This window comes from Pieris napi, chromosome 6 (assembly GCF_905475465.1).
Source record: "Pieris napi chromosome 6, ilPieNapi1.2, whole genome shotgun sequence".
NCBI classification, from domain to species: domain Eukaryota; kingdom Metazoa; phylum Arthropoda; class Insecta; order Lepidoptera; family Pieridae; genus Pieris; species Pieris napi.
The window spans coordinates 8,276,730-8,297,612 of NC_062239.1; the positions used below are offsets into that span (position 1 = coordinate 8,276,730).

At 32.5% G+C, this 20,883-nt stretch overlaps 2 protein-coding genes and 1 long non-coding RNA gene across 5 annotated transcripts; 2 read left to right on the top strand and 1 right to left on the bottom strand.

Annotated features, from left to right (window-relative positions):
• Window positions 1–261: 261 nt before the first annotated feature.
• On the top strand, window positions 262–11,542 carry LOC125050670 (zinc finger protein 660-like). 2 transcript variants are annotated; one of them, XM_047650657.1, is made up of 13 exons: window positions 262–505; window positions 665–796; window positions 923–1,222; window positions 1,376–1,579; window positions 2,092–2,229; window positions 2,738–2,865; window positions 3,674–3,748; window positions 6,121–6,253; window positions 6,841–6,971; window positions 7,810–7,939; window positions 8,606–8,725; window positions 9,539–9,739; window positions 10,322–11,542. In XM_047650657.1, exons 1-13 carry the CDS (start codon window positions 398–400, stop codon window positions 10,460–10,462), a joined length of 1,941 nt encoding a protein of 646 aa, XP_047506613.1. In that variant the 5' UTR covers window positions 262–397; the 3' UTR covers window positions 10,463–11,542. The 2 variants fall into 2 exon arrangements, with proteins under 2 accessions (XP_047506613.1, XP_047506614.1); XM_047650658.1 differs by lacking the exon at window positions 923–1,222.
• Window positions 5,584–6,091, top strand: LOC125050673. Its single transcript, XR_007117167.1, has 2 exons — window positions 5,584–5,808; window positions 5,887–6,091. It is a non-coding gene; the product is annotated as an uncharacterized LOC125050673 (long non-coding RNA).
• Window positions 11,448–20,823, bottom strand: LOC125050668 (zinc finger protein 431-like). Of its 2 annotated transcripts, XM_047650653.1 has the most exons (14): window positions 20,781–20,817; window positions 20,272–20,450; window positions 19,904–20,038; window positions 19,521–19,820; window positions 18,956–19,078; window positions 17,880–18,017; window positions 17,070–17,197; window positions 16,537–16,611; window positions 16,332–16,464; window positions 15,611–15,732; window positions 14,404–14,638; window positions 13,790–13,915; window positions 12,147–12,347; window positions 11,448–11,781 (listed from the first exon to the last, which is right to left on the bottom strand). In XM_047650653.1, exons 2-14 carry the CDS (start codon window positions 20,377–20,379, stop codon window positions 11,566–11,568), a joined length of 2,040 nt encoding a protein of 679 aa, XP_047506609.1. In that variant the 5' UTR covers window positions 20,380–20,450; window positions 20,781–20,817; the 3' UTR covers window positions 11,448–11,565. The 2 variants fall into 2 exon arrangements, with proteins under 2 accessions (XP_047506609.1, XP_047506608.1); XM_047650652.1 differs by having other exon boundaries at window positions 20,272–20,823.
• Window positions 20,824–20,883: the final 60 nt, after the last annotated feature.

The window sequence follows — 20,883 nt, forward strand, 5'->3', positions numbered from 1 at the left end:
ATTTTTCAACAATAAATAATATTTACTAACGAAAATTTCGATAAATGCCAACTTGAAGAAAAACACTGGTCAATTTTCTGTCACTGTGTTGGTATTTATTGCGAGAAGCACGCGAGAGCTTTCGTTTTGAGAGTGCTCAATTGTGCGAAGCGTTGCTGTAGTTGGAACATTCAACGTTGAGCATTATGCCGCATAATGCGCTCTAGTGCTGTAATTGGAAAACGCACATTATAATTTTTGTAGTGACAGCTGACAAAGACAACTCATGTGCGGCAAAGCATCGCTTCTTTCAATTTTATATTGTTTGTTTTTATTTTTTTTATTTATGCTAAGGTAATACTGCAGTTATCGTTTCTTTATAACAAGTTTCAATGCAATAATAATAATTTAACTTAAAATGACTGCTGCAAAAGTTTGTAGGGTTTGTTTACAAATGGGTGTTAATTTGTTAAAGCTGCACTCTGGGTCTTTAGATCATTTTTATGAAATTTTAACTGGAATCTGTGTAAGTAAAACACACTATTTCGTTCTGAATAGAAGATAAACAAAAACGTGCAAAAAATTTACCTTATTTCACTTATAACAGATGAATTTTAAACAGTTCTTTCTTTCATGATCTTAAAAACCTAGAATGTTTAATTACGATATAAAAATTATTTTTCAGGTAGAACAGTTAAAGTTGCCAATGTATGCGTGCCAAGAGTGTGCTTTGTTATTGAAGAAGTATTATTACTTTAGGCAAAAATGTATGAGAGCCCTTATGGTTTTAAAAAGTATTCTTCATTACCAAGAAGAGGTAAATCTTAAGTACACTTTGGTATTTATTATATTTAAAATATTGTGTTTTATAGTAAAAGAAGAATGTCTTAAACTCGTTATACTTATTAAAACTGCTAATAAATTTACTTGAATATTTTTTTAGATAACTGAAAGAGATATATTAAAAATTGATAGAGAAGCCATACTCTTAAATACCACTCTGACACTTTCCAAAAATGTTTGCGACATAGATATTGATCCTACTAAGAATAACATTAAAAACGATGAGGTGGAAATAAAAACATTTCCTAATGTTCCTTTGGATAATTTGTTCTTTGATATGGATCCATTTGATACTGGACCAGATAAAGAGTGGCCAAGCGATGATGATTTTATTGGTACAAAAGATGATGATTCTGAAGATGATTTAATTGCCTTAAGCAAGCTTGGTGTTGTTAAAGTGGTATGTAGGTACATATTTTTTGTGATAAAAAATAATTATATATTCATATGTCCTGTTATTTGTCAAAAGAAACAAGAATTATATACCAAACATGCAACCTGCTAATTAATTACCACAACTACAGTATTGCATAATATAATTTATACTTTTAAGGAATCAAAATCAACTGAAAAGCAGAAAACTCCTACGAGGAGACCTAGAAAAACTTTAAAAAAAGAAAAGCCAATAGTGTCAATATCAAAACAGCATAAAATAAGAATTAGAAAGGGAAAAGGTTTTATAACTCCACAGGATATCAATTTGCCTAAAGACATTGATTTAAAGTTTGACGATAATTTTACAGTTGCGGAGACAACAGTAAGTAAGCTTTCACGTTGTAGAATAAATTAATTGTATATAAAACCTACACGCAGCATAAGAGTGGCACACTGAAGCTCACCTAGTGGCTACTCTCATCCCTAAAGTCATAGGTTTTGGTCCAACGGACTTTCTTAGTGCATATTGACCACTCGCTCGTACAATGAAGGAAAACATTGGGAGGAAATCTAGCATTCCAAAGACCCACAAAATTTGATAGAGTGTGACTGGCATAAACGTTTGTTCACCTACTTCCCTAGTAGAAAAAACAAATGACCATTACGCTGATACAGAAATCTGAGGCCCTGACCTAAAAATATAGCTAAACTGTTTTGTTTGGTTACATTCATTATTGACTCAAATTAACCTTGCTTATTGATATCACATATATTTAAATTGTTAGAAGCACAGGAATTTTAGCAGTGATAATTTAAAAGTAAATCTTTTAAGAATAATTCTCTATTATATCATATTTGTCCAATTCTTCTAAATAATTAAGAGTTTTCATTCAGAAAGAAGAGCAAATTGAGGAAATAAAAAAGCGTCAAGATTCAGAACGTTTCCGCAAAGCTGAGTTCAAGTGTGAAATGTGTTACAAATGCTTCAGTAATGATAAACTCTGGCAAATGCACAAGGAACGACACGATCTTGTAAGTTTATAGACATTTTACAAAAATGATTATTTAATTTAAAAAAAAAGGTGCGTGTACTTACGTACGCGCGTAAGAAGTTATACTTCTTTGGCATTATTAAAAATAGTTTTTGATTGCATGCAAATAATTAATTACAATTAAATAATCAAAGACTGGAAAAGGAGTCATTATAGTCAATAAAGTTCAGTTTATATTTGAAAAAAAAAAATATTATTATTCTCTGTGTAACATAAATTCTATTATTATTCGAATGTTGTTTTTAAAATATGTCCAATGCCGTAGCATCTTCCGTGGGCAACTTCATTCTGTTAATTTTGTGTCACGGTGCGCGCGCATCGTAAAATTTCACTCTCATCAATTTTTCATAACGCGGCTAAAGAAGTATAACTTCAAAAATATTAAGAACCAAATAATTTCATAACCGGTTAGGGAAGTAATTTTGAGAAATACAAAAATTATAGCTTAGATCATGCGACATTTTTAAATACAAGGTTTCATCTTTCAGTCAGCAGGTGAGGCAGAGTGCGAGATTTGCAAACTTCGATTCAGTCGGGCAGCTCTCAAACGGCATATGTATTCCGTTCATAGCAAGAAATATCTTTGCAAACAGTGCCCTTTTATTGCCTCTACATTGTGAGTAATATAAAAATATAAAATATATATTTCCTATTTACTATCAAGTTTAAAGGGAACGGGGCCATGCGGCCATGTTTTAAATTTAAACCCGCCCGCTAGCGAGTTTGCTACTATAATGACTTTGTTTTGAACTGAAATATGAATATATACCAAATGTTATACATGACTGGATAAATTACAGCGTAAGTTTGGCTACTTTATCTAAAATACTTTGTTACTTCTGTTTTGAGAGGTAAATAAAATACTTTATATATTCAGATATACAGAATATCGCACCTTTGGCGCCAGGAACATATACCAAAAAAAAACATCAAATCTTACATTCATAGTAATGTAAACTATGGTAATGTATAAAAAGGTAGCGTTCTCATTAATACGTGACATAACAAATAAAAAAAAGAACAAAAATCCAAGTTGTATCAGCAATTGTCTGGGAAAGTGATACTCAAATTGTTAAGTAGCCCCCCGTCCTTATTCCGTATCCTCTCTCGTATTACCGATACTACTCGTACAATCGATTCGGTGATAGTGAACAGGGGCTTGAGACAAAATCACTTTTACTGCAGGCGTGACCAACTCGCCAAATGAATTTGTATGAAAATGGTCACGTGACAAAGCGTGAGCTAATGTAATTTAGTAATGTTTTTGTGGGGCACGTCCGTCGATGTTTCGATTGATTTTGATATTGTCAAGCCCCAGGACTGATGTTATTCTACGTATTCACAGTCGTCCCCTATGTAATTGACATTAGAAAGATCTTAAATATTGCATAGGGTAGCATTTATAAGACATTTTCTCTTTTTAGCAATCGCGCGAAGCAGCATATGTTACAACACAAGGGTGTGAAGTACAAGTGTCCGCACTGTGATGAAGTTACTAAGTATGTATATTATGTTTTTAGTAACTCAAAAAGGATCCAGTTGTTTTAATATCCTCTGTAACTTACTACTATTGTTATAAAATCTTTATTTCTGACACAATTTAAAAAAATACAATGATATATTTATATGTATATGATTTATTTGTTTGCACCACCTATAAATACAAGCACAAAAAAGTAAACAATATAAAAGAATACAATGTATAATAAATCAAAGTAATTTAACAAATAACACACTGCATTGTGTTGTTTTTTTATACGCAATTAAGTTTTTACGCCAATACAATAAAACTATACTAAACTAAATCTTATAATTAAATAAATAAGGGCCCGGAGGATTTTATTTTATCCTACTGATTGTAAAAATTACTACATTATTTATTACCCTATAATTCGACACCTAATTTGAGGGAATTTTCCAAAGCTAAAAAGTACCCATCACAAAGTTATAAAAAACTCCAAAATTTCATATAACACAAGGAACAATTTATAATTCAAAAGTGTCTAATACACAGCAATCACCGTCCGTGTCTATGTTTTCCACTACACTCAACCTATTATAACATAAATCTGTATTTTGTTGTCACACATGCACGTCAAACGTCTTTTCAAGGCGCTGTGTACCAACAGTTGCTATATATTAATTAAATAATAAAACTAAATCTTTCCAGAATTATTTTTTTACGATCATGTAATTTGATGAATTTTGTACGTAATTACCAATAGTACTGCACTGCGTTATTTATATTTTGACATATTTACGATTATAGATCACAGACAATTTAGATTACGGGTTGGGTGTTAAATACCACCTCACGTTTTTGACGATACTAATTATCTAGGAGTGTCCGGGGGACCTTCATTGGAACACCTCCAAGTGAGTTTTGCTCCGGAAACGCGTCTTAATATTTTTATAAAAAATTTAAAGTTTTGTGTAATGTATTAAAATTTGTAAACAATCCGCCATTTTCTACTTTTCTATTGGTTATAAGTGATGTGACGTTCACTTAAAAAAATCGTGTTTTTAATTTATCGATTGTTAATAATCGTTTTATTTATCGATTATTTCCTCATTTTTGAAATTTAAAGTTATAGAATAATCAACATTGAAATTAACCTAATTTCGTGTTGATAGATTATAGGGTTCCGAAATTTTTTGAAATTATCGATACCTACTCGTCTGTATATTCTAATTAGTACTTGTATTTCATTGTTTGCAACTTTCTATATTATTTAATTTCTACTAGAATAAAGTGTTTACTTTAATATCCAAAAAGTACCCAAAACCGAATCAGAGCACCCCACTATCCACGTGGTCTTGTCTGTCTTACCCCTAGAGTGTATATAAATAATCGGAGGCGCGGAGGAAGAGCAGCCCCCACCCGCTGTAACAAAGCACAGGCATTATGAAAGCTGTAGCGGCTGAGGCTGGTCGCCGAAGGCGACCAAAAAGCCGAGGTTGCGGAGGCTTGAATAAAATGCCTGTGCTTTGGTACGCAAGGGTGGAGGGGCTGCATTTCCCGTAGCGCCGGAGCTGTCCACAAAAACAAATATTATTTAGATTGGTTAGGTTAGAGTTAGTATATGAATATTTGGTCGCCGAAGGCGACCAGGACGCCGAGAAGCCGAGGCTTGAATAAACAATTACTATTTAGATCGGAGCTGTCCACAAAAAAAAAAATTATTTAGATTGGTTAGGTTAGAGTTAGTATATGAATATTTGGTCGCCGAAGGCGACCAGGACGCCGAGAAGCCGAGGCTTGAATAAACAATTACTATTTAGATCGGAGCTGTCCACAAAAACAAATATTATTTAGATTGGTTAGGTTAGAGTTAGTATATGAATATTTGGTCGCCGAATTTTCAATTATTTTTAATATTAAAATCGAATACAAAAATCGATTTTCACTTTAAAAAAAATCGATTATTTTTCACATCCCTATTAATTTTATAAACTTAATCGGCCATTTTGAATGTGGTTTATGCTAGACTAGCGGTAATTAGTTTTACAGTGCAAAGTTTACTTTATAAATCAGTTTCTTTTTTATTTTCACGTGAAAGTGCGTTATTTTATTTGCATTTTTTGAAACTTGGCTTTACATACATAATCAACACTGATTTCTCGCGATCATTTTCAGATTTATAGTGATGGCGTCTACAAGTTTTACTCGTGAAAATGATTTTGAGGACGATGGGTCCGTTGTGAATCGTGACTTGAATAGTGAGGAAGTGATCACATTTTCCGGAGCAAAACTCACTTGGAGGTGTTCCAATGAAGGTCCTCCGAGACTCCTAAATAATTAGTATCGTCAAAAAAGTGCGATGGTATTCAAAACTGTTACCTAAATTTAGCCCCTATTGTTCTTTTTCAGTAATTTAAACGCAATTCTTGGTCACGTACGCAAACGTCACGCGTCGGATATTCTGTGCCGTTTTTGCGGACTGCCTTTTGTCTCACGGATGGGACTCATTCGGCATAAGGCGTTGATGCACAGAGACCGAGATGTATGTTTGTTAATTCTTCTCACACTATCGCAAAATATATGTCCACTCAATAATGGTTTAATAAATTAATTCCTTTTGTTTCATATATTTAAATGTAATTGCGATTGTTCCTAACTTAAGGCCACATTTAATTAGGAATTTTATTTGGAATTAGCTCAATCTAAGTTGCACGTTTTCAATACTTTATACACGTAAATAATAATGGAAGATCCTAAATACAGCTATTTATTTGTTTAAAATGTGGAAAAGATTGAATACTTTAGTAATGGAAACAAATTTTTCGCTTAATGTTTTTTTAGATAATTGTATGAATTGCCGTCTGTGTCGGTACTCTGTAACTTCCAATTGTGACAGCAATACTGATCCCAAAGTTTTCGTATTAAATTTCGATGTAGTTCTCACAATATTCTTAAAAGTGTCTGTATCTTAGGATAGGTAAAAAATCAACATTGAACTCGTGGTCGCAATCGCTAACGCTATTGGGGGTTACAGAGTATCTGCGCTGTTTCTAAACTATTGTTTCGACGAAAACCAAAACCTCCAATTTAGCAACTTGTAACTCTTGATATGATAAATTAAATTTATAGGAGATAACAGAGATAGAGGACAATCCGGACGCCCCGCACTGTAGGGAGTGTGATATGAAGTTCGCGAATGAAGAGGCGTTTAAAAGACATCACCTCACGGCCAGAAAACATAAGGATGCGACGAAAAATACGTGCGTACATCTATATATTATATACTTGTATATGTTAGTATGTCTCGGTAAAACTCGAGAATCCCTGGATCCATGACTTAATAAAAACATAAGATTACATCATTTAATTTTCCAATACAATACGTTTCTAGCTTCAAAACTCAAACTCAAAATATCTTTATTCAAGTGGGTAACCAAGTAGGTACACTTTTGAATCGTCAAGTTAAATTAATCGTAAATTTACATTTACTACCAGTTCGCAAGTCAAGGGCGTAGAGCGGGTAAGAAGAACTGGCAAGAAACTTTCCGCCACTCTTTTTAATCGCCAAGTATTGTTGCATTTGAGGTGTTTTGTTTTTTTGGAAAAGGTTTCACCGTATTTTAAAGATATATTATGTAGGTGATACGAAGTTTACCAGGTCATCTTGTTTAATATATGTGTGCGAATTGTTAGGTACATAACAAAACATAGTTCTTCGTATCTATTTGATTGTAAATCTTCATAAAATTTTCTAGATACCTTCAAGTATAGTATTATGATTTTTTATTTTGCAATTTATTCTAACACATGTTTATTAATGGAATGGAACTGGAAATAGATCCATGGAATTCTACTGAATCCTACATATCTTTTATACAATGATTTATTCAGTATAAAGGGAGGCAATGAAATTTCATTTTCCGTTTTAATTATAGAAAAAAATCTGAAATATATTTATTACCGAAGCATAGAGCCCAGATATTCCTTAGAGCCCCTAAGGAAAATTATCCGTGAAGGGATAAATAATATTAATATATTGTATAATATATTAATACTTTAAATTATTTATAATAAAAAAATAACTTAATACCTTTATAGGATTGGATGTCGCGAATGTGGGGAGACGTTCGCGAATAAGAAGGATCGTCGTGAACACAGTTCTATTTACCACAAACGAACACATGTGTCTAAACCCGCACCTGCCGAATGGCCTGACAAATGTCCTCTTGTATGTATAGATTTTATTATATGATTCATGCATTACGTAATAATACACATATATTATACATGTATATGTTTAACATATATTATATAATATGTATATGGTTCAGGAAAAATTGAGAAAAAAAATAGTTTCTAAAAGATATCTTGTTGTATGGAAATACTATTTTGGTCTGTCATTTTAGTCACACAAGTCATTCTTGTCATAAATTTGAAATTTTCAAATTTATGTAAGAATTTTATATCAATGAGATTGAAAAAACTTATATTTGAAGCTCAGACATAGATTATAAAATATATATTTAAATAGGGAATTATATTAATAAACTATGTAATAACAGTAAAATTCTGGTGACTAACTAAAACATAAAGATAAATGTAGTCTTGAAAAATTTAGCCAACTTTAAATATCTGTTAACATTATTTGAATATATATCTATATATTAAACCCCTTAAAATATCCTTTTTTCAAAATCTTCTAAACCGATATTGATGAAACTTGTACTCATTGCCAACTTGGAAATTAACTAATTTAATAAAAAAGATCATCTCCATATGACTATTCTAATGCTATTACTAATATACCAACAATGCTACGTAAATATAGGTCAAACGATAATTTTTGAAGTTGGATAAAAAGGTACACATAAAGAATATATTAAAATATTTTTAGTGTTCGGAAGTGATAACTAGTGCGCGCTCGTTGTGGGCCCACTTTCGCATGAACCATCCCTACGAGGAGTACCCGCGGGAGAGACCTTTTATCTGTGACGTCTGTGGAATGCGAATGCGGGTAATGTGTTCGTCTTATAAATTTATATTTTTACTTAGGGAGCGTTCAAGTATTACGTCACGCAATTTTCGGAGATAATTGGACCCCCCCCCCATGTAACGCGCCGTAACGTTTTTCTGTACCCAAGTATATTAAAACGTTTCGTGACCACCTAGTGACTCTTTATACCTAAAAGTTACCATTATGTGGTGTTAAGTAATGGAAAGTCGAAAATAACATTAACAATAACGCCGCCCCGCATCGTAACGTTTTATAAAAGGACCCCCCCCCCCTCAAAGTTCGTTACATAATGCTTGAACGCTCTCTTATGAAAAAGTTTAAATTTTGAAAGTGCAGTTTTGTAGCGTAATTTACACTTAATTGAAATGCAATATTAAAATTAATAAATTACATTACTATCTTGTTAAATTAAATTGTTGTTTGCCGCTATGCTTATACCACATTTACACTCAGCCCTTGTTGATATCGCTGTTGGAAATATTGCCAGTGTTCACACTCAGCTCTCACTATCAACGCCAGTGACCTCATACTCGTGCTACTTGTACCTGCCCGACAGGGCTGAGTGATTTGCCCATATAATTAGTAGACACAGACATATTTAATAATAGGTCTTTTAACTCATTGGACATTGGAGATTCTATGGGATTTACAGATTATATTATCTATGGCCTATATTGGCCTGCAATTCGAAACTCAAATAATTTTTATTGGAAAGTGTTAATTTGTTTTTGTTAAATTCGGTCATTTCTTTTATATAGTTTAAATGAGTTTTGCGTGCTGAAACATTTGTTGTATTATGTATGAATATTTCAGTACAAAAAAGGCCTAGAAGCCCACATGTACACACACTTAAAAGAAAAGCCCTTCAAATGCCTTCGATGCGGTAAGGGATTCAACAGTGCGGGAAATCTTGCGACGCATCATGGGTCCGTGCATTCCGATCTACGTCCGTATGTGTGTACTGTTTGCAACCGGGCATTTAAGAAGAAGAATACCTTGAGGTGTCACTTTATGGTGAGTTATATTTAAAAGTTGCTTTACCACTACGGGCAGTGCTGGCCAGGGGTTTCAGGGTGTGAATCTCATCCCTGAGGTTGTTAGTTCTATATTCTTGACTAATACTTTTTGTACCGCATTTAATACTCGCTCTTACGCTGAAAGAAACATCGTGAGGAAACCGTTATGCCTTAAGTCGACAGCGTGTATTACGTACGACACAGAAGCCTGATCACCTACTTGCCTATAAAGAAAAGTAATCACGAAATATACAGAAATCTGAGGCTTAAACCTAAAAGGTTGTAGCACCACTGTTTTTTTGCCATTTGTTAATATTTGTAGCATGAAAGTCGGTACATTATTGTCTTTACCAACTTAATGTATAATAGTACATATTGAAAGTGCATTTTGTAACACCCGCGATTTATCTCTAATGTTTTTTTCAAATTTAAGATAAACAATAAAAAAAGTTTTTCAAAAAATTTATTTAGTATTTTCAGAAATAGTTGTGCAGCATTCAACTGTATTACTAAGACACAAACAGTCAATAATATATCTATAAAATTCTAGAATAACGTAAATATTAAATATATTTTCTAGACGCACACTGGCGAGAAACCCTACCGGTGCGAGATCTGTGGTCACGCGTTTACTCAATCCAACAGCTGCAAGAGCCACATTAGGAAAGTGCATGGAGAGCAACCGCCCAAGATTGTCTCACGCAATAACTACTCAAACTAAAGATCCTGTGCTAGTGTTATCAACCTACCTAGAATGAAAATTAAGCTAAGATAAACGAAATAAAAAAAGATAAATATGCCAGTACTGTCAAAGTGACAGTTGATGCTCTGTGGATGACAATATTGTTCCATATTCAAAATGTAAAAAACAAAAAACTAAATTGTGGGGTTAATTGTGATTGGGCAAACGTAAGGTGACGTATTATTTCGCGTATTGTTATTTTGTACAAATTAAACTTGGCATTCCACGTGAAGCGAATAGATAAATTTTGATGTTTCCGATTTTAGTTATATACGATTGAGTCGAGTTAAGAACTATACAAAAAATCCAAAAATATCCTTAGGAAACTTCTTAACTAAAGTATACTTCGTGAACTTGTGTCTAAAGTAATGCATACTTAGTCAATATTTCAATGCCCTTTAGCTCTGTTACTATACATTATACTTGAAAAATATTGTATATCTGGGTTCAACACTTTTATATATGTGTGTGTGTGCTTATAACTGAATCGAATATAACTAAAATAAAAAGCATCAACATTAAAAAAAATAGTACCGTAAAAATGCAACAAAAACAAACTCATTAAAATCGGTCAACCCATTGTGGAGAAATTTGATTACAAACATTGAACGAAATTATTATTTACAATTAGCGGCGTATTTGACTTGCTATTACTAACTGAACTACACCAGAAAAGAGCGTACCAATCTTTTTTCAGCAACGCAATCGCGAGCTCTGACATTGAGTGTCCATGGGCGGTATGGTATTACTTTAAGGGGTGAGTCTCCTGCTTGTTTGCCCTCTGTTCTATAAAAATACTCTCTAAAATCGATGATTAGACTTATGGACTAGGCCCTATTGAAGAGATCCTAATTTCTGTACTAATTTCAATAGAATTTATGTAGTACTAAAACTCTGTATTGAAATAAGAATGATTTGTGAATGAAAATAAAGTTGTATTTATAGAAAAATTGAAACTAGATAATTGTGTGTTAATAATGATATATTAGTCTATATTTACAAATTAACTTTTTACAATACTCAAACTTATTTATCTCTTCATTAAAAATATATAGAAAATGTGTTGTATTATTGAAAAATATTCATTTGACGACAATAGAAGATTTAGAAGAAGTGTTCAGGATTGTCTCTCTATTCTGTTTGACTTCTTCTTTTTCCCTCTCTTTTCTTTTCGACTTCTTCTTCTTCTTCCTCTTTATGTTTAAATGAACACCTTCATAGTGAAGTCTGCGTGATGTTTTGAATGCGAACGCTTTGTCGCAAACGTCACATTTGAATGGTTTTTCGCCGGAATGGATCTAAAAAAAGTATAAGTAAAATGATAATAATTATTTTTTTTAAAAATTATAATTGAAATATAAATATATTATTATTATTATGTATATAAACACACTAGCAGCTTAAGCTGATGCGCGTGTATTTTGAGATTATATTATTATTATATATATAACTATTTATATTTTTTTTTAATAACGTTCAACGGTTTTTGTAGGTACCATTTCATTATTAAAAATTTCTGTTTTTAATCATAGTTTTATTAGTGTTAATTATCATTAGTATTAATTACTTATTATTTATTATTATTAATTAATTTATCTCTTCCGCTTTATATCATTTAAAATTTACGATTCTCAAATATTCCCGTATATGAAGTGCAACTCACCCGGTTATGTTTATGCAGCGTGCCTTTTGTCTTAAGAGCCAATCCACATGTGTCGCAAACGAATGGTCTTTCATCGGAGTGTACAACCACAAAATGATTTCTAAGAAGCGTCCGCGAGTAAAACGCTTTACTGCAAACCTCACATTTGAATGGGGTCACACCGTTGTGTAGGTTCATGTGGTAATTAAGTATGTGTCGGCTCTGAAACAAAACAGGTAATAAATAAATAAAAATGTGTGCGTGTACTAGGTGTACACACGTAAGAAGTGAAACTTCTTGATGACCTTATTTTTCGAAAAATGATCTACTGCATATAGTACTTAACGAACTTAACGAAATTGGTTAAATAAAGTTTAACAAAAGGCTTTTATTATCATAGACATGAATACAAATACAATTACTTCATTTTACCTTATTACTACTAAGATTATTACAGAATTTCATTAATTTTTATAGAATTATTACTATCATTGTTATCGTTATTATGTATTTTGTTATTAATGGCTTCGAATCTCTTCGGATCAACCGTGGTAGGGACAAGAAAAAGATGGCGCGTAACCGAAAAACGTGACGATTTGCTACAAAATTTCTCCCATACGTCGATAAAAAATTCATTCTAACGCCGATAAAGAAGTTTGACTTCAAAAACCAACATGGCGCGTAACCGAAAAACGTGACGATTTGCTACAAAATTTCTCCCATACGTCGATAAAGAACTTTCATTCGAACGCCGATAAAGAAGTTTGACTTCAAAGAGCAACATGGCGCGTAACGGAAAAATTTTACACGAAATTTTTTTCCAACCCCGATAAAGAAGTTTCACTTCAATAAAACACCAACAACTAGATCACTTGTACACGCTCTAAGCCTTAATGGAAATGGACAGGTCATATTGCTAGAGCGCAGGATAAAAGATGGACTTGAAATAACGAAATGGACTGGACCTACTCGAAAGAGATGTATAGGACGACAAAAGAAAAGATGGCCAGATGACATTATAGAACTGGATGAATGTTGTATTGTCTTTTATTGACATAAAATTTACACATTAAAAAAAACAATTTATAACCGTATTGAAGTTATGTATTTACTATTATTTTCTTTAATTTAACCGACGTTTCGCGTGCTTTACAGCGTGTCCACGCGGTCACGGTGACTGAAGACAAAAGGTGTTGAATGTCAAAAAGTATCACAGCTGTAGAAAAAGTTGTTTTATCTGTATTTATTTCCCCGGAGTTGGTATCGACTAAAATATGGGTTTTGGCAGAAATAGAGGACACCGTGATCACGCACGCTGTAAAGCACGCGAAACGTCGGTTAAATTTAAAATTATGAAAAATAATTGTAAATACATAACTTCAATCCGGTTAAAAATTTTATTGGATGAATGTTGCTTAAGACAAAGAGAAATGGAAAAATATGGAGAAGGCTTTTATAAAGGGGCCACTGAAAAAAAATCTAACTTAAATTTTTAGAAAACTTATACTAACACAACTAATACTTATATTAAGGAATGTAAACGAACCAATTGGGTTTTTGAAAAAAAAAAAAAAAAATTTTGTGATAAAGGGAAAGACTGGCACCAAGATTCATTGTTCTTTGGTGTTGTCTGTACTTTTCGTTTCTATAAAATTGTCTCTTACTTTATATCCCTTCCCACAATGCTCGCAAATATATCTTCTCCTAATGGTCATATATGTCTTCTCAGGATGCTGGCGCCGGTGGTGTAACCAATTTTCCTGCTCGCTGTACACTAATGCATCGGGACACTGAGGAAAAAAAAAATTATTATAAAGGGCTAGAAATTATTTTATTAAGTAAATTTTAAAAAGGAGCCAATCTTTTTTTAATATTAATTAAAATACTCTGGACTGAAATTTGCTAGGCAACCCATATGGATTATATTTATTGACATATTAAATTAAATATAAAATACGTTTCATTAAATAAGCATCTCGGTGAAGGTCGTTGTATATCGGGATCTTAGACCAGGTGGAGAGTCAGTGAGTGTAATATTGAACATATTCAGTGATTTTTTCCTGCACTTTCCCAATGTTGTGATAGCAGCGCTACAGATATTGAGAACTACATTGAACTTTCATACAAAAATGTCGAGATCGGATCTTTATTGAAAGTTACAGAGTTAGAAATATCTGCATTTTAAAAAAGGTCTCGAAAATGCTTTTATTTCTTTTTCATATTCTTTTGACTCTTAGTCCTTGCAAGTATAAAAAAATTAGATATTAGAAAAACTTACGTAATGACATTTCATTGGCCAAATAATTTTCTGGAGTGTATTGACCGGACGGTTCTTGGGTAATGTTATTTTAGGCCGAGGCTTGTTCGGCTTATTCTGGGATTTATCCGTGGATGCTTTTATCATAATAATCGGTTTTTCAATGCGTCGCGGACGCCGTTTGTGAACTTTCAATGAATGCAAGAATCTCTCCTTTTTAGTCGAAAATCTCTCATCACAAGTGTCGCAGCTGTATCTGTAGAATTCATAAATATAAAATGCTGCGTTGTAAAAAACTTAAAAATATATAATACTAGCAGACCGGCCAAGCGTTTCTGTGGCTAAGGTTCTTGTTACATAATAGTAAACTATTCAAAGGAAACAGTAGGAGAACACCAGTCATGGGAATCACCATGCTTTTTTATGGGTATGCCATTAAATTGTAGCTTATGTGAAACGTTGATACTTTCAGCACAGCGCCATCTGTTAGAATTGTGACTATCAAATAATTAACCAATAATTTGCAATAAAATAATATTGCGGGTATAAATTGAGATGTAAGCTATCATATTTTTTAAGTTAGATCAAACTGCACACGGTGTGCAAATTTGATTGAAATCGGTTCAGTAGTTTAGGAGCCCATAGCGGACAAAAAACGTGACACGTAATTTATATACGTAAATATTAAGATATACAATCAGAACGATTTTTTTCTGATTGTATAATGTATATCTTCCTTCATTTACAGGCAATGTTGCCGTTTTATTTAACACTTACGCAAAAAGTAAGAAAATATCGTAGACCTTAAGCCAAAGAAGCGACAATGTTACTTCAATACATGATTTTCTAACCATCTAAAGACTTGCTCTCTACACGTTGACTATCTTAAAATACAAAGACCACCTTATAGGTAATAAAAAACATATCACATATTGTTAATCGTAAAAATTGTACATATAAATGTTTTAAAACAAAGAATCCAAGTTCCTACAGAACGCATCAATCAAGGGGGAAGAATGGAGTATACCTTACCATAGGGGCGGTGCGAAACATCATTCCGAATATGACTTTTTAAATTTTAATATTCCAAAAATTTGTAAATAATGCTATTAAAAGGTATAAGTATCAGTCAAATCAAAAGAGGCTGACTGTATATGTTTCCTTACATATGTAATATTTAAATAAATCTTCCTTCACATACATTTATTTATTTACATTACGTACTCACCTATGCTTGCCAGTGTGCTTCATAGTTGCAGTCAAGTGGACATTGTACGCCTTCCCATTTGTAAACGTTATATCACACGTGTCGCAGTGCACCGCCGTTATCTTCATAATCTCATCATCTTCCTACATGTATTATGATTTTAGAGTAACGATATTTCTCATGATTATCAAAAATATTAGAACCTTTTTCAAATATATAATTTAAAGATTACTTTTTAAGACTACGATTCTGGAAATTAATTCTCTATTGTATGTTAAAAAATCGATATATCTTAAAATATATGTCATCCTTTTTTTAATTTATTTATCTTAGGAAAAGTTCAAGTATTACGTCACGCAATTTTTGGAGATTCTTGCCCCCCCCCCCCCCATGTAACGCGCCGTAAGGTTTTTCTGTACCGGTTAGTAAAACTTGAACACCCAGTGACTATACCTAAAAGTTACAATTATGTGGTGTAAAGTACTGGAAAGTCGAAAATAATATGTACGCGTATTCAACCCCGCCACGTTTTACAAGAGGAGAAACCCCTCCTAAATTCGTTACATAATACTTGTACGCTCCCTTACAGAATAATATAATTAATCATGAAATGTTACATTAGACAACTAGTGTGGTTTGTATATACATATAACCATAAAAGTCTTGTTTAGGAGCACGACAAATGCATATAAAAATAGTTTTCAACTTTCTTTTTTGTTGCTTAACGCTAAAATCTACTTACTTGAAGACCTTCGTGATCGCGCGCCTTATGGGCGTTGAGTGCTATCTGGGAAGCGAGCGAGATTCCGCAGAAACAGCACGTGAAGTCAATCGGGTGACGGTTTCGGATGTGTCTTAGGTAAATAATACGGTTTCTATGGATAAAAGTGATTTTAATTAGGGGAATTTTGAGAAGTTTTGGTTTAAAGTCATTCAAAAGCACTTACGTGAAAACTGCTTTACATTGTTCGCACGTGTATTGCTGACCTTGATGGTATAACAGGTGAAGTTTCGCCCGATACCTGGAAAAATAATTCACGACTTATTATGTATGAATGTCGACTTTATAATTACTAATCTTTTAACTATATTGTTTGTTTTTCACATTTTATTATTATTTATTACTTAACATGTCATGTGGAACATGGTGTAATGGTTGCAGCTCCTTACAAATTTTGTGTAAAAAAAAACTTGGCGATTAAAAAGAGTGGCGGAGAGTTTATTGCCAGTTCTTCTCTACCGTTCTACGTCCTTGATTTGAAACTGGCAGTAAATGTAAAATTAGAAGCATTTAATGTATGTTTTATTTTTTGACGTTCATAAGTGTACATTGTGTTACCTATATGAATAAATGATTTTTGACTTTGACTTTACAATAAACACACCTAAATTGTATCCTTATAAAACAAGATAGGTTTGGTAATCATAAAATGATTGTTGAACCATCTTAAACACTAATTGAGTTGTATTTTGTACTCACAAGTTGGAATAAGACTGCGGACACAACTTGCACAAAAACCATCTTGGATGCGATTTATTATGTGTTTGTAATTGTTCCTGAGTCTTGAAATACATGTGACAATCTTTGCAATAAAACTCGCCACGGTTCTGAAAAAAATTGTGTCGTTTTTAAAATTTTGCTATTCCGTGCAATATTTTCACTTATATAAAATAAATCAGTGGCGCTACAACCTCTTTAGGTCTTGGCCTCAGATTTCTGAATCTCTTTCATGATATTTTTTTTAATCAAATAGGTATTTTAGGTGATCAGCCTCCAGTGCCCGACACACGCCGTCGACTTTTTGTGTCTAAGACATGTCGGCTTCCTCACGATGTTTTTCTTCACCGTTCGAGAAAATGTTAAATGCGCACATAGAAATAAAGTCCATTGTTGCACAGCTTGGGATCGAACCTACGACCTCAGGTATGAGAGTAGCAGGCTGAAGCCACTAGGACAACACTGCTCCTATTTTCTATATTTTCATTAATATACATAAATATATTTTAGATTTCTTAATCCAATTTATTTGCACATGCTTTAACAGGCAAACATGGCGTGCTTAATACTTAATAACTATTGCTAACTTACAGAATTCTAACAAACTATAAATATGTGATTTAAAGAGAGACAACGTTTTTCAAAATTACACATCCTAGGAAGGGCAAAGTTTGAGCCTAGCACGGTTCTGCGGAAGGGAATGGCAAAGGGCTTAACAGGAAAATGAGGAAGTAGAAATTGAGAAAAATTAGTTATTTTTACCTATCTAGCTAATAGAAGCAATAGTCTCACCTGATCATGTTGCCCTGCATGCTTTTCTTGTCCACGTATATCAATAAACCAAGAATAGCATAGCTCACATTTATATTCAGCCGATTTGTATTTTATAGATTCTTTACGCAATTCCATTTTATCCATTACCTCTTGTTTCTAAAAAAAAACGTGCATGTAGTTATCTACACGCGGTTAGAAGTTATACTTTGGCGTAACAGGAAGAAATCTTTTCAACAATTTTTTTCTACGTTTCTAGAAAAAGCGACACTAACAATAGAAAAAACTAAAATGTTGACTATAGCTATCTTCAGGGTGTCAGTTTTTTGAGACGGTGTGACTCTATCATTTTTCTCCAACGGGCCAAAAGAAGTATAACTTCAAATATTTAGCCAACAATTATTTAACAAGTGGTGCAAACATTTATTTATATGTTTTTTCTACACAAAATCAAAAACGGGAAAAATTTGGGCTTGACATTTCTTTAGCACCAATCAAATATAAGTGATGGGTGTGAATATCTCAAAGGGGGTACAAAGCCGACCTTTCCAGAGATAATTTTTATTAAAAGAAAAAAAAAATTGAATATCAGAGGGACAGACCCTCTTCAACTTTAGCTTTTTGCTTCTATTGCTACCAAAACAATCCGAACTCATATAATCTGTGTAGATATATAAATAATAGCCTAAAGCCTTATTATCATTACTTTCCTTTTGTTTTGCCTGCTTGTGAAAAAATAACATCCCAATTGCTTGGTGCTAAAAAAATCAAGCCATGAATTTAGTTTTACAAAACTGGTTAGTAACAAAAGAGACATATTAGGTATTGCTATAATTCCCTTAAGTTAGTCTATAGTTCTTATATCAGGCATATTGTACAAAATGCCTGACAATTTAAAACAATTATAGACAAAGGCACATTTGTTTATGGTTCAAGTTCAAGTATTTACTGTCAAAAATTGTTATTGTCTTGCATTCGTCATCTATATACCTGTAGTGACTCTAAGCATAGCTAGCAAATGAATATAAGATTCATCCATATATAATATTTTGTCTAATCATTTCTATTATACTGCATTTATGACAAAGTAAGCTTACTGTATAATATTTGATGGTAAAATATTTATTGAGATCTTCTGTATCCTTCTTTGTTATTCTTTTATCACCTTCTACTGACATATTTGGTTCCAATTCTTGAAGCATAATTTGTTCAAATGATTGCTGGAAATGCAATTATATAAAAAGTTTTAGTGTTTGGTTAATACTTCATAACTAGCTATCCCGGAAAACATTGTTCTACATAATTGTCTTGATTGTGATAGTCAACCAAATATTAATCACAAAAGTAAATTATAATGTCACACTATCAAAGTCAGGGTACTTTTCCCATCTATAAATGGTACCATGTATAATTTTACAGATTAACAATAAAAAGAACAAATTAAATATTACCTTTATTATATATTATAAATTGATTTATTTCTAGCAGAAGTTTAGTCTTCATAATAAAAAAAACCTTTTATTTAGGTAAAGCTAATTGACAATTAAGTAATCAATAATTTGAAATCAATTAAAATCATTCTACTGCTCCAGCCATCAAATACTTGACAATATTTATAAGTATAGACTTAAATTTAATTTAACACATTATAAAATTAAATACCTGCTCCTCCATTTTTTCATCCAATTGGTCTGCATCTTGATCATCTTCAAGGACTTCAATTAATTCATCATCTTCTGAATTATTTACATCAATGGGATCACTAGAATCATCTTGCACTTCACAAAAGTAATCATGCTCTAACTTTACAATATCCTCTTCCTTTATATGATTTGGTAGATCATAAGTTTTTCTTAAGTCAGCTTGTGGGTCATAATTAAAACTGACATTCTCAACAATTTTTAGACTTGAGGTTAGGCCAAAACTTTCTCTACCTATGTCCTTTAAGTTTTCTTCTGTTACCTATAACAACATATTATTATACTACTTGCTAAATTTCACTGCTATACAATAATTGATAAAATATAGATATTGGTTTATAATACCTCCCCATTATTTGATAAAAGTGCTTGGAGCACTGCCTGTCCACGGAGGCATTTTTGTCGAAATACAAAGTATTTCTTCAACAGAGCAGTACACTCATAACATACATACATTGGTATTTTCAGTTTTGGTAGAGGCTGTAAGAATAATAAAATATGTTTGTATATTTAAATAGGTCAAGAAACGCAAAATAAAAGAGACAAAAACTAAAGGGTATAACGTTTTCCAATTGAGACTGCTTTGTATGATTAAAGAAATCAGGAAATGTTTATTTAATCAAAAGTGGAATAAATAATAAACAATAACAGAAAAATTCACAGTGAATATACAGTATTATTTATAAAAAGATATTTAAAGAATTTTAACTCACATTTATTCCGGTTAATGTCAAATAGTAGAAAGCCAAGGTATTTGACGACAAATTATGCATAAATCCATCCACTTCAAGACAAATTCTACAACATTTTAGCGAGTCCATGTTGAGATGTTCGTGCGAAAATTATTATTCAATTTATGTTTCAGGTCTGTAAAGCATCATTTCGCCGTGACCTTAAATATATATTGTATCAATAATATTTAAAATGTAAAACCCAATATTATTTATTATTTAAAAACGTTCGCGGCAATGTCAATTTGGTTATGGCCACATCACGCCTCATAATTGTGGCGTACAGTGTTCACTGTTCCGAGGTATCCGTTGATACATTTTGTCTATGCGGTACGCTTCCAGCCACACTTAGCCAAGTCTTGGTATTAAACAAAGGTACCATATAACTAACTTAATTTCGTTGCCTATCGATACAACTGAGCGGTCAAGGACCAAATTGCTTATTCATTATTAAAATAAATTCAAATCACAAAATGAACGTCACCAATCACCTCCCATACGCGACGACCCAACACGAAACACGGACAGTCAAACACTCACAGAATGACAGCAGACACTAGACACTAGACAGATATTATATTATGTACAATATAC

Excerpts from the sequence above, each read along its gene's own strand:
- LOC125050670 (XM_047650657.1), top strand. The coding sequence starts at position 398 with ATGACTGCTGCAAAAGTTTGTAGGGTTTGTTTACAAATGGGTGTTAAT. Across the intron at positions 797-922 it reads TTCTTCATTACCAAGAAGAG|ATAACTGAAAGAGATATATT; the intron begins GTAAATCTTAAG and ends ATATTTTTTTAG. Across the intron at positions 1,580-2,091 it reads TTACAGTTGCGGAGACAACA|AAAGAAGAGCAAATTGAGGA; the intron begins GTAAGTAAGCTT and ends GTTTTCATTCAG.
- LOC125050668 (XM_047650652.1), bottom strand. The coding sequence starts at position 20,379 with ATGGACTCGCTAAAATGTTGTAGAATTTGTCTTGAAGTGGATGGATTT. Across the intron at positions 19,079-19,520 it reads ATGAAAAAATGGAGGAGCAG|CAATCATTTGAACAAATTAT; the intron begins GTATTTAATTTT and ends TTGCATTTCCAG. Across the intron at positions 14,639-15,610 it reads AAGCACACTGGCAAGCATAG|ATACAGCTGCGACACTTGTG; the intron begins GTGAGTACGTAA and ends TGAATTCTACAG.